The sequence below is a fragment of the Lissotriton vulgaris genome, chromosome 1_1, assembly GCF_964263255.1.
Source record: "Lissotriton vulgaris chromosome 1_1, aLisVul1.2, whole genome shotgun sequence".
Lineage (NCBI taxonomy): Eukaryota > Metazoa > Chordata > Amphibia > Caudata > Salamandridae > Lissotriton > Lissotriton vulgaris.
This window is the reverse complement of record NC_141685.1, coordinates 470,099,323-470,112,418: the sequence shown is the minus strand read 5'-3', so window position 1 is coordinate 470,112,418 and position 13,096 is coordinate 470,099,323. Positions and strand designations below refer to the sequence as shown.

General features: G+C 48.3%; 1 protein-coding gene across 1 annotated transcript in view; it reads right to left on the bottom strand.

Annotated features, from left to right (window-relative positions):
• Positions 1 to 13,096, bottom strand: part of LOC147747364 (interleukin-12 receptor subunit beta-2-like) — a 710,479-nt gene that overhangs the window by 231,876 nt on the left and 465,507 nt on the right. Inside the window, exon 12 of the mRNA XM_086936242.1 lies at positions 9,589 to 9,741. Within this exon, the coding sequence (XP_086792368.1) occupies positions 9,589 to 9,741 (153 nt within the window). The remainder of the gene's footprint in view (positions 1 to 9,588; positions 9,742 to 13,096) is intronic.

The window sequence follows — 13,096 nt, the reverse complement described above, 5'->3', positions numbered from 1 at the left end:
TACCCTTTTGGCCCTAGAGCAGGGAGAGCAGACCCACTACCCCACCATGAAAGTGGCGCTGATAAAAAAGTTTGGGCGGACTCCGGAAAAATACAGACAGAAGTTTAGGAGTAGTCACAAACTAGGCACACAGTATTGGGTGGATTTCCTAGACTATGCAAAGAAGTCCCTAGAGGGTTGGGTGCAAGGCAGCGAGGTGGGGGACTACGAGGGGTTGTATGACCTTATCCTCAAGGAGCACCTACTCGAGAAATGTTTTCCCGAGCTGCGACAACACCTGGTGGACAGCAAGCTGACCAGCCCCCGGAAGCTTGCTGAGGAGGCGGACATCTTGGCTAGTACCCGGGTGTCCTCAAAGGGGACTGGAGGGGATTCCCAAAAGACTGGACAGGGCGCCCCCCAGAAGAAAGAAGGGGGAGATAAACAGAGGGAGTTTTCAAGAGGCCCCCAAAACAGATTCCAGGGAAAGGGAACAGGATTCATTCCCAAGGCTAACCCACCGAGAAACCCTCATCCTGACCATAGTCAGCAGCCAAGGGTTGTCCGCTGCTATGAGTGTGGTGGGGTTGGGCACTATAAAGGAGATGTTAAGTGCCCAAAGAGACCACCCCCTCCCACTGGAGGAAAAGCCCCGGGTGTAGCTAGTGTAGTGCTCGGGAGGAGTTGCCCTTAGATAAGGGGGGGGGAGTGGGCGGGTGTCACCTTAGTGTCCCTGGGAGATCGGGAGATGGTTCCTAAGATCCAGGTGCCCCCAAATACTGCCAAGTATGGGCAGTGGGTCACCATCAATGGCCAAAGAGGGGAAGCTCTGAGAGACACAGGAGCCAGTATGACTATGGTAAGGAGTCAACTGGTGTCTCCAGAGCAGGTGATTCCACATGTACTCCACCCCGCCTTGATGGCTGACAGCAGAATGGGCCACCACCCAGTGGCTGAGGTTCCATTTGAGTGGGAAGGGGTTGCAGGTCTACTTCGAGTTGCCGTAAGCCCTGCTGTGCCAGTTGATTGTCTGTTGGGGAATGATATGGAGCACAATGCTTGGAAGAAGGTGGAATACCGGACTCATTCTGAGATGCTGGGTGCACCTGACTGGGCCTGTGCTAGCACAAGGTCTGCGACTACCCCGAGGGGGAGTTCGCTTGGCCTGGAGCCTGGAACAAAGGCACAGCCAGCTGCCAGAAAGGGAAAGATTTGGGGACAGGAGAAGCCTGCCTCGGCATCCATGTCCTGTGAGATGGATAGGCCCCCTGCGTTGGTGGACCAAGAGTCCACGGAGGGGGATGTTATCTCCCTGGAGAACCTACCTATCCCTGTCGAGTGGCATGCGGAAGGAGGGCCTACCAGGGAGGAGTTTTGTAAGGGCCAGAAGGAGTGCCCTACCCTTGAGGGACTGAGGCGACAGGCCGAAGCCCAGGCGGCAGGTAACGTTACGGGGAACAACCATATTTACTGGGAGGATGGTCTTCTGTACAGTGAACCCAAGCTACCAGTGCATGGTTCGTCACGGACCTTAGTTGTCCCTCAACGTTACTGAGCCTTTCTTTTAGAACTGGCTCATGAGATACCCTTGGCAGGACACCTGGTTCAAGACAAGACCTTTGCCCGGCGTGTCCCCCACTTTTATTGGCATCAGATGAAGGTGGCGTCCGACACTTACTGCCGGACATGTGTGTCTTGTAGTGGGAAAACAGGGGTGAAGCTGAAAGCTCCCCTGGAACCACTTCCTGTCGTTAGCACCCCCTTTGAAAGGTTGGGCATCGACATTGTGGGGCCATTGGATCCACCCACTTCAGCTGGTCACAGGTTTATCCTGGTTCTGGTGGATCCCGTCACACGGTACTCAGAGGCCATTCCTCTGAGGACCATTACTGCACCTGCAGTGGTGAGGGCCCTGATTGGGATCTTTACCCGGGTGGGTTTCCCCAAGGAAGTTGTGTCCGACAGGGGGACCAACTTCATGTCAGCTTACATGCGGGCTATGTGGAAGGAGTGTGGGGTTACCTACCGGTTCACCCCCCTTACCACCCACAGACCAATGGTCTAGTGGAAAGGTTCAACAAAACCTTGAAAGGCATGATCAGAAGTCTGTCTGAGAGCCTGCGGAGGAAATGGGACGTCCTCCTACCCTGTCTGTGGTTTTCCTATAGGGAAGTGCCACAGAAGGGAGTGGGCTTCAGCCCCTTCGAACTTCTGTATGGGCACCCTGTGCGTGGACCTCTAAGCCTGGTGAAAGACAGATGGGAAAAGACTCCCAGGAAGCTTCCCCAGGATGTGGTGAGCTACATGCTGGCCTTCCGGAGCCAAATGGCTAAGTTGTGGAAGCAAGCTTCTGACAACTTGGAAGCCAGCCAAGCAGTGATGATGGAGTGGTATGACCACAATGCTCACCCTGTGGAGTTGGAGCCTGGACAGAAAGTGTGGGTGATGGAACCTGGAGAGCTTAGTGCCCTCCAGGTTCGCTGGACAGGCCCCTTTGAGGTGATGGAGAAGAAGGGTAAGGCCACTTACTTAGTGGATCTGAAAACCCCCCGGCAGCCCCTGCGGGTGCTCCATGCTAATCGCCTCAAACCCCACCATGAGAGGCCCGAAGTCATTTTGATGATGGTGACTGATGGAGCAGGGGAAGAGGAAAGCGAACCTCTCCCTGATCTTTTTTCGTCTCAGGAAAAGGATGGGTCGGTGGAGGGAGTGATTCTCTCCCCATCCCTAACTCCTGAGCAGCGGGAGGACTGCCGCCAGGTCCTGGAGCAGTACTCCTCGCTGTTCTCCCTTGTCCCGGGAAGGACCCACCTGTGTACCCATGATGTGGGCACAGGAGACAGCCCACCTGTGAAGTCTAAGACCTACTGGCTGTCAGACAAGGTGAATGCCAGCATCCACAGTGAAGTCACTAAAATGCTGGAGCTAGAAGTAATTGAACCTTCAAGTAGCCCCTGGTCCAGTCCGGTGGTTCTGGTACCAAAAGCTGCCCCACCGGGCACCACTCCAGAACTAAGGTTCTGTGTGGATTACCGGGGACTGAATTCAGTGACCAAGACTGATGCTCATCCGATCCCTAGGGCGGATTAACTCATTGACCGGCTGGGAGCTGCCCAATACTTGAGTACCTTTGACCTCACCTCAGGGTACTGGCAGATCTCCCTTACAGATGGAGCAAAGGAAAGGTCAGCCTTCTCCACGCCTGAGGGCCACTACCAGTTCTGTGTAATGCCCTTTGGGCTCAAGAACGCTCCTGCCACCTTTCAGCGGCTGGTGAACCAGGTCCTCTCCGGGATGGAGGCCTTCTCCGCTGCTTATCTGGATGACATTGCCGTCTTCAGTAGCAGTTGGGAGGAGCATTTGTGTCATCTACAAGTTGTTCTCCAGGCCCTGAAACAGGCTGGCTTCACAATCAAGGCCAGCAAATGTCAGATCGGGCAGGGGTCGGGGGTGTACCTAGGCACTTGGTGGGCAGAGGAACGGTGCAGCCTCTTTAGGCTAAGATTGAGTCTATTATGGCCTGGGAGCCCCCCAAGACTCAAACTGAGGTCCGAGCTTTCCTGGGCCTCACAGGATACTACCGTCGCTTTGTGAAGGGATATGGTACCATTGTGTCACCCCTAACTGAACTCACATCCAAGAAGCAACCCCGACGGGTAGTCAGACGGAGGCTTGTCAGCAAGCCTTTGACACCTTGAAACAAGCAATGTGTGCTGCTCCAGTTCTCAGGGCTCCTGATTTTTCCAAGACATTCATTGTCCAAACAGACGCATCAGAACATGGCATTGGGGCAGTGTTATCGCAACTCAATGAAGAGGGTCTGGATCAACCTGTTGTCTTCCGGTCCAGGAGACTGCTTCCCCGGGAACAGAGGTGAAGTGCAATTGAGCTGGAAGCATTTGCGGTGGTATGGGCTTTGAAGAAGCTGCGGCCATACCGGTTTGGCTCGCACTTCCTGGTGCAGACCAACCACCGACCCCTTCGTTGGCTGATGCAAATGAAGGGAGAAAATCCCAAGCTGTTGAGATGGTCTATCTCCCTACAGGGAATGGACTTCCGGGTGGAACATCGGCCTGGAGTGGACCACGCCAATGCAGATGGTCTCTCTAGGTATTTCCGCCTTAGTGATGAGAACTCCCAAGGGGTTGGGTAGCTCTCCCCACTTTCAGCTGGGGGGGGGCGCGTGTTAGACCTGTCAGCCTTTTGGGTGGTCCCTCCTGTTAATTATTTATTTTTGTCCTCTTTTGCCTCCTAACTCTTTTTATTTTTGTGTCCACTGGAATGTTTGGTGCTGTCCAGGGGGGCTAGGTGCTGCTTGGTCCCTATGGTTTTCTGAGGCCCTGGCGCCCTTTATGGAAGTGCCTTTGTGACTGAATACATAAGACACACAAAATGTTGGCTTGTAACTGCCACATCATTTACCTCAGAAGACTGACCCATAGAACTACATAGGGAAATTCTAGAAACTTCTAGCCAGTTCTGGTAACCAGAGCCCAGCCTATAAAAGGGCCAGCACCAGGGCAGCCATTTTAGAATGACCTGAGAGCTGGGGTAGAATCTGGTGAGTAGCAAAGCGATAGTGAGGGGAGGGAAGCGCCCTGATAGGAAGTAGATCGACCTTTGGGCCAGCTGCTCTACTGGCTGACGTGCCCCCTCAACCTATTGACTAAGCCTGTCATCATTCCCCCATTCTAGCTCTCCAAAACCCATTAGTGTCCTGGGAGAACTGTACCAAAATTGCTGGTGACGCTCTGTAAGCGCAACAGGGAAACAGCTGACTGTGGAAGAGACTGTCCGGTTCCCCCCATCTTCCTCTGTGACCCAACCTGAGCCGACACCAGAGGCAATGTGTAGAGGGATTTAGAACTTCACCGCTGCTGTCCCCAAGACCCCTGGTGGCCAGAAGTTATTACAAAGGTCCTTACCTGGCTACAGCCGTGGACTGACGTCCTTACTGCTAGGTCCTTGATTCTGGAATATGGGCCCCCGCGCTGAGGAGAATCCACGGGGAGGGCCCGATCTTGATCGGCAGAGTAGCAGGACATAGGGAGGCTGAAACGTGGAAGCTGGAGAAGGCTGATGAGTGAGCGGTGGAGGAAGGGGCGGGAATCCGAAGAGGCTGGCCCACGCTAGTACCCTCCCTCTGTGACGCCTGAGGGGAGAGCACGAGGCGGAGCCGGGAAACGTGCCGGAGAAGGCGCAGAGGAGTCCCGGCCCTGTCAGCTGCTTAGGACCTGCAGCGCGGGGGCCGGGAACGTCATCGAACTGCTGCAGCACAATCCGGAGAGGTGGTGTGGCTAAGGGAGCCGACCGGGACGAAATTGCCACACACCAGGTAAGGCCTGGAAGTAAAGTGTGGGCCCCAGAGGTTGTGAGGGCCTCGCAGTGCCCTGAGAGAGCCGTAGTGGGAGGGAAGGAATTGGTTTCCCGGGCCTGCCTGTATTAAGCCAAAGATTTGACAGAAACCCGTGGCCATGAAATAACATTCGGATTTGGGACAAATACAACCTGCTATTCTACGCCACAAACGTTACCTCCTCAATGTAAGGCACCATGATCTGAGTACTTCCCTGCTTAATTAGTGTCACCTGTGGGGGAACGAACACTGATAGAGGCGCAGGTACTGCTGTTGTGAGCCGAGGTAGCAGGGACAAGTCCAATATAAGAAAACACATTGGCTGAGGGGGAGTGTTCCTAGTATTAAGAGATATAGGATCCAAGGAAGTTATTGGAACAAACTGTCAAGTCATGGTGAAAAGAATGTTAAACCAGCATAATTGTCTGTATTGAGGTACATAGCTGGTTGTTTGAAGATATAAATGGGCTAGTGCTTAAGTTGATGCTAAACACCTGTAATTTCTCCATTGTAATAATGTCAAGGCCTTAAAGGTACTGCACACCCGTGCCTAACTGAAAATTAGCTCTACTTGTGTAATGAAATTTAACTAGAACTGTGATATGTATTGATCGCTCAAATAAGGGAGCGACTACAGAGATTCTTTCTGAGGGGAAGGAAAAGGTGATTAATGCTATGAGAAGAGGTGTAGAGGCTAGTAATTGACTGCAGAACTATTTTATGTACTGAAACTAAACACTGCTTTTGATAAAGAAAAAGAAAGAAGAATTTTATAAAGCAGACCGTATTTTTCTACAAAGGTGTGGTGTCCTTTATTTTCAGTGGGGTAGCGTGGGTTACTGTGAGTGGATATTGTAAGCACAACACATTTGCCTTGGAGTTTAGCTGTCCCTGCTCTGTGCCAGGCTACCCTATGTAAACTGGTAATTCCAGGTCTAACACCCAGTTACTAGGTTTGTATTCTATAGATCACATACATGAAAATATATATGTAACTTCCAGAAAGTCTGACATGAACGTCTTTGGATCACAATCTGGGGGACTGGTCCAGTGATTAATGGCCTCTTTCACTCTACAATACCACAGGGATGTGTACCAGAAAATGCCGAAGCATGGTGTTACGGCGAACCTATCAACGCTGTGCTCTGACATTTGCAAAACGCAGGGAAGCACCTTATTTACAAAAATACAACCCACCCCTGCATTTCCCCTAGTGCTGGTACTATAAAAGCTGCCTAGCACAAGCGCAGGCACCCTTGTGCCTTATTGGAAGGGTGCATGCGCTGCAGGGGCGATTGATAATATGTGCAGGAATGGACATCTTCCTGTACATCAACAGCTCCCTTCCTGCACATAAACAATCAATAATGGTGATTTGCTATTTCTGTGTGTGCTGCAGAAGCACAGGAAGAAAGAACAAAAAAAGAGGAGAAATTATTAATTTCTCCTCGTATCACCATTCTAAGACCATGTATTACATGGCCTTAGTTTTTGGATCTGCCCCAGCCTTATAAATATGGGACAGCTTCAAAAAGCAATGGGTGTTGCAGTGGAATGCCCATTACAACACCCACTGCCCGCCCCTGTGCCACAGCAGACTGTGGCAGAGAGGGGCATATTTACAAGGTGGCGTTAAGGCACGTTAAGTGGCTTAGTGCCATCTTGTGAATATGGGGAATGGAGCAACACCACCGGAGCATCAGAAAGTGACGCTCAGGAGGCTTTAGGGGTTGTAAAAATGCCCCCAGCAGTCATAAAAATTAGCAACCTGGAGGTTCTACGTAAAACAGGGTTATCTAAAACTTACAGCAGCAAAGAGTACAGTCTCCAAACAAAAATACTTGTAAAGCTTTTTAGATGGCAGCCCTTCCCAATGAGGGTCTCTGTGCCAATGGGCCTTGTTTCATAGGACCTGTAGCACCTCAATGGACTCTACCTGGGTCTGCTACAGTCAGTGCCTATATTGAGCTGGGTGTTGTTAGTGGGGCTCAGCGCCACTCATTTTTGGGAACTGACACTTAGTTTTCCTCATCAGAAATTGACTGCATGCAAGAGAGAAAAACACACAAACAGGCAAGAAGAGGAAGGAGAAAGACTATAAAGTGGGCACAAATAGAGAAAGTAGGGACCAGCAAGAGTGAGGTAAAAGGGCAGCATTGCCTGGTAGTGGATTAAAGAGGCTTGAGGGGAATTCAACACTATGCAGCCTTAGTATTCGGCATGCCGTTTTTTAATAGCATTGCCCGAGCAGGGCTTCGGGCACTCATTCTTTTACAAATTAAGCTCTGGCTATAGTACACCTTATAGTGCCTGACAGGTGTCCAGTAAGAGGCTGTTCTAGTTCTTTTATTTTTTACTCATGTCGGTCATAGATTTATCAGTCTCACAGTTTCCCAATGCAGATCCGCAAATATGACATGCTCCACTTCAGTATATGAAGAGTCATTCCTACGCATAGGCAATATAGGGGCCAGGATTCACTCCACTGGCAGGGTCCAGTCTAGGTCCAGTTGCTACAGGTCAGCTGGGCACTTCAGGAAAAAAGGCCTCTTGAAGCTTGTTGTGTCCCTGTAGACACACATGAGATCAGCCACCTGGAGACCACATCTTAGTCCTGGGACAAGTGACCTTCAGGTCTCCGCACAGAACACAGCAAAAGGTTTAGTCTTCTGTTCTTCCCCAAGTCCAGATGACTTCTCATGAACTGTAGGTGAGGTGTCACTTTTGTAGAATGTACTGTCCAGTGGGTGGGGGTGCACCCTGGACACTTCCTAGCCAATAAGAAGTATGTTCCCAAGTGAAAACCTTTCCACTTTTGCACCCCATTCTGTTGGCCTTACTGCAAACTACTCCAGTGCAGTGTACAGTGTACTTTACTAAGTAAAATGCAACATGGTACAGCCTTTCTCCCCTTTGAGGTGTCTTGGGTGTCACTCCTGGAGGTGTGCGGCGAAATGAGCAGTCTCTTCCTCTTTAACTACACTTAACTGATTCTGGGGCCAGCTCCCACTCCCACTGGGCTGGTGTCAAACTTGTTACAGACAGGCCAGGAAACAAAAGGCTTCTCTTCTCCGGGTCTGCCTTTACAAATATCTATGAATGGGCTGGTCTCACTTGGTCCCTTTTAAGTTAATTAAGTTCCTGAACATTCAGCATCTATCCATCCAAAGCAGGTATGTGTCACACACCTCACATTCCTGCCAAACTGCCAAAACTCCTGTTTCTGCTCTGGGAGCAGTTTTCACATCTCAATAAGGGGCAAGGTAGGCCAGCTATTGGCAGGCTAATGTCAATTAGCCACCAAAGGTTCAGACAGTCAAAGTCTAACTTTTTGAAAGTCACTTTTCCTAAATATGTAACAAAAATCAGACTTCACAACTGAAGTAGATTTCTAATAAACAATAAAAACAGTGTTTTAATTCTTCCTGTACCTTGTCCCAACCAAAGTTAGCTGAGTTATGATTTTTTCTGAACTTCATAGGACAGCTACAGCTTCAACCCTTCAAAGTGAAAAATAGCTTTTGGGGCTCGTCACTGTGGGTGCAAGCCAAAGTTAAATTCTGAAATGTACCACTTTCAAATACTAGACACCCTACCTTCTAGGCTATACGGCTTACTAAAGGGTTACTTATTTAATATTTAAAAGTAGGATTCTTTCCTGTCAAAAAGACTTAATTTGGCACACTTGCCTGCAGGTTTAAAAGCTACAGGAGTCTGGCTATGGAGGTAGGGCTGAAGCCATGTTTGATTTTTCAGACTAATGAATGGCACAACGTGTGCTTCTGTCTGTAGGTGACATTTAACTTTACCATTCCACCATGCCATTTAACATTTTCCTACACCATTTACTCTGGCCTTACTGAAAAGTTAAGTAGGTCAATCAGGACTTTGCAAACCCTGCTATATCAAAAGGGTCGGAGTACTTACACCCAGGCCTGGACAGCAGTGACCCAGAGTGCAGAATTCGAAAACGAGCAATACCAGCCAGAAAAAAAAGGGGGTGGCCACCCAAATAGAGGCATTTTCTCACATCATCCCATGCAGAGTGTAGTGTAGTTAACATACTTCCTATAAATGGCAATAAAGCATTGGATAAATAGAAAACATATTTTCTTTATCTGTGTCTATAAATGTTAAAATCAACAATCTGAATTTCTTAAATAGGTTTATGATGAATGCATGCCTCTTCACAGCCAACAATGCTGCTAGTTTGGAATAAAAGTTTCTATATAACTTAATGTCTTTTTACTTACAATATATTTCAGAGGCTTCTGACCCAGTTCGCAGATAAATGTTGTACCTCAGAATAAAACCACGCTGTTTGCATGCAGGAATGTCTTCCCACTCAATTAGTAGTGTCTCTCCATTGTTATTTTGAATCACAGCAGTGGGACCTACTTCAGGTGCTAGGACAGAAAGGTAACAATGTGACCATTATTATTTGCCTTATTTACAGTCATTTTAGAAGCATAAATCTATGCATAGAAAACTGTTTAACTCACCTAGATTCAACTGAAGCAAGAAGCTGTATACAGAAATGAAAACATATAATAGTTGTACATCCATGGATAAAATTATTTCAGTGTCAGATAGTGAACACTTGTCAGACCATGCCATTTGTAGGTGTAGCTACAAAGTTCTTGTTCTCTCGCAGGGTCCGCCGGGGCTATCAGTAAAGCAGGAAAACCCCAAGACTAATCAATTTTCCTGAGGGAAATCACCCAGCAGAAAATGCTGCTGGGAATGAAGACTAATAGGAGAAATTGGATTTATTAAATCTGAATCTGAAACCCTTATTTACCCTTTCCTAAGTCAACCTTTGAGGTTCAATAGAAATGTTGCTGGTTGTCGAGGCCCCTGGATTTACTATTCCAGCTAGTAAAGGTATATGTGGAGGCTAGAATTACTTGACCCATTAAAATGGAACTCATATTGAGACTAGACTTAGGTGTGATGGGTCAGCCTCCACCCCACCATTGGCATCATTTACATATTGACCAAAGCACATTACAATGATTTATTGCTGACACTACCATTCATCATAAAGTATGGCCTGTTCCCTCTTTGCCTGGATTCAGTCATTTCATTGGTACATATAATAGGTGTACAAGTCTGTCTAGGGAGAAGCACCCTTTTCTATGAGTTGGTTTACACTGCAAATCAGAAACTGTAAAGTGTCCATGCATTTTAATGGATACACAGTGCAATGACTAGCCCAACCAGCCGATGTCACTATAGAGATCTTTAAAGCACTCAAACTAAGGCCAGAACAAAAGAAGTGGCAGTGTTAGTTACCCTGACCAAAGGGAAAGTAAGCCAGGTTGAGCATGTTGTCACTACTTTCAATGCAGATTCCCAACCGGAGTGAAGGACTCTTTAACTGTGGGCTTCTAGACAGAAACTTGTACTGCAGAGGAACAACAGAAGGAGAATATGGATAGTGCTTTGAAGTATTTGAGGTGCCTGACCACAGAGAAATCCATGTAGTGCAGTTGTATGCATTTTAATTTCATCATTGTCTCGGTTTTTTGCGGAATGCTCACCTAATCGTTGTAAGAGTTTTGTGGTCCTAGATGGCTTTAAACATGCCTATGTCATCCCTTCCTTTTGATATAGAACCAACATCTGACCCTAAAGTATTAACAAATTAATGAGCAACTCCCTGTTTTCAGCTTTCTCTAAGATCCTGGCTTCACATGCCAGTCATCACCTATTTGGAGGACAGCAATCAATTATATGAGTGCCAGGATGGGTTTCATTCCCATTGGGCAACCAAATCAATCATCATGTCAGTTCTGTCTGACCTTCAAATAGCATCTTATGATTGTGATGCATGTGCTTTTGATTTGTTAGATCTGTCAGTGTCATTCATTATTGTGGACCATGACATAAGGTTGCTTGAACTCTATGATACCAGAATAAATTAGGTCCTTTCGATTGCTTTAAGTTATTTCTCAATGGTCTGTGCTATGAAATGCATGGAACCAAGGTGTCACCACCATATAGCTAGGTATTGAATATACATGATATTGGCTCACCTAACCTGTCCTACAAATGAAGGGTGCCTATGGAGAAATTGACGAATGCTTTGATTGCTGCATGTAAGTATGTGTGTCAATTAGTTAAAACAGAAAGTATGTTGGTAGGATGAAGGCAGTCTACAAACCCAATTTCTAAATACAGACATACCTACACTTTTTTGTGGTTGCACATGATCACATTCCCAAATTCTTATTGAAATGGTCCTCCCAGGTAGCTGTACTGGATACATTCCCTCAGCTGAGGCTCATTTGTACGGGTGGAGGGACCATGTCCCTTCACTTTTTGCCTGACAAGAAGAGTGCTGCTAGAGCTGAACTTTGCCAAGCTGAGGATTTCACAACCCTGTGGGTGTGGTCTCCTCAGCTTGGCAAAAGTGCCTCAAGGTCCTCTTCCTTGTGACAAGGGGACCATCAGTGATTGCCTCGGACATGGGTGCTTCAGTTTTCAACCCTGAAGTGCTTAGGGCCAAGTGTCAGTTGGTGATAACTCGTCACAAAGTTTAACTGACCCCATCCCACACTGGGATGAGTTACTGACTGCTGCCTCTTCTCATTAGCTGACCTATGTTTTTGAATGTCTGGTGCGTGCATGCATCTATGAGTTTATGAATTTGTTGTGAGTGAATGTTGTAAATGTGTGTTCACTTTTGTGAATGCATGGGTGTGAGTGAGAGAGTGTATAAGTGTGCATGTGTAGCCCCCTCCCTGGTAAATTACTGGTTGTCACTGCATCCCTTGTGCACACAGTCTCAGTTTCCATGTGCCTACCGGTACTTAAATGCCTGGCTGAGACTATTTGTTCATGCCACTAAGCACAATACAAATTTATAAAAATATGTATCGAACCATACATACCTAGGGGTCCATTAGGATGGCGGGCGGAAAAAGTCTGCCCGCCACCCTAACGGAGATCGGGATCGCCCGCCTAAAGGGCGGGGGTCCCGACATTGGCATTAAGATGCGCCCGCCATAGTGGCGGGGGCATTCCTCAAATTAACATTGTGGCGGGCGGTGCTCACTGCACCGCCCGCCACAATCTTAAAAACAAATGCACGCATTTGCATAATCGAAGCGGCAGGCACCGCGCGGTGCCTGCCGCTGCGATTATGCAAATGTCGTGTGCCACCCCCCTTTGGCCTTCACTCTGGGGGCCCACAGGGGCCCCCCAGAGTGAAAACCGCATGCCTTTCCGTGGCGGCATTGCCGCCATGGAAAAGCATTGAAAAATGCCTATTCTAATATGGCTGGCGGTGTCTGATAGACACCGCCACCATGTTATCCCTTTTCCGCCCCGGCCGCAAGGCGACCGGGGCGGAAAACAGGCGGGCGGTGTTTCCCACCGCTGCTGCAGTCCCCTCCGCCATCGTAATATAGCGGGGGAAATGCAGGGAAGGATGTCGGGCGGATTGCCTCCGCCAGGGAGGCGGTGACCACCGCTACCCTGGTGGAGGCAATCTGCCCGACATCCTGATGGGCGCCCTAGTGTCTATCTTTTAGGTTACATGTAATATCCACTATTTTTCATAACCTTAACATTTATCAGATTCACCAGCACAATCTCCTTCTATAATCCGCCTGCCAATACAGTGTAGAAAAAACACTTTGAAACCCAACAAAAGTGTTCACAAGAAAAGTCTGCAAAACAGAGGTGTACGATCCACAGTGTTTATCCTTCCATCAACACCTTGCCCATGTCTATGCGTATTTTAAGATATTAATA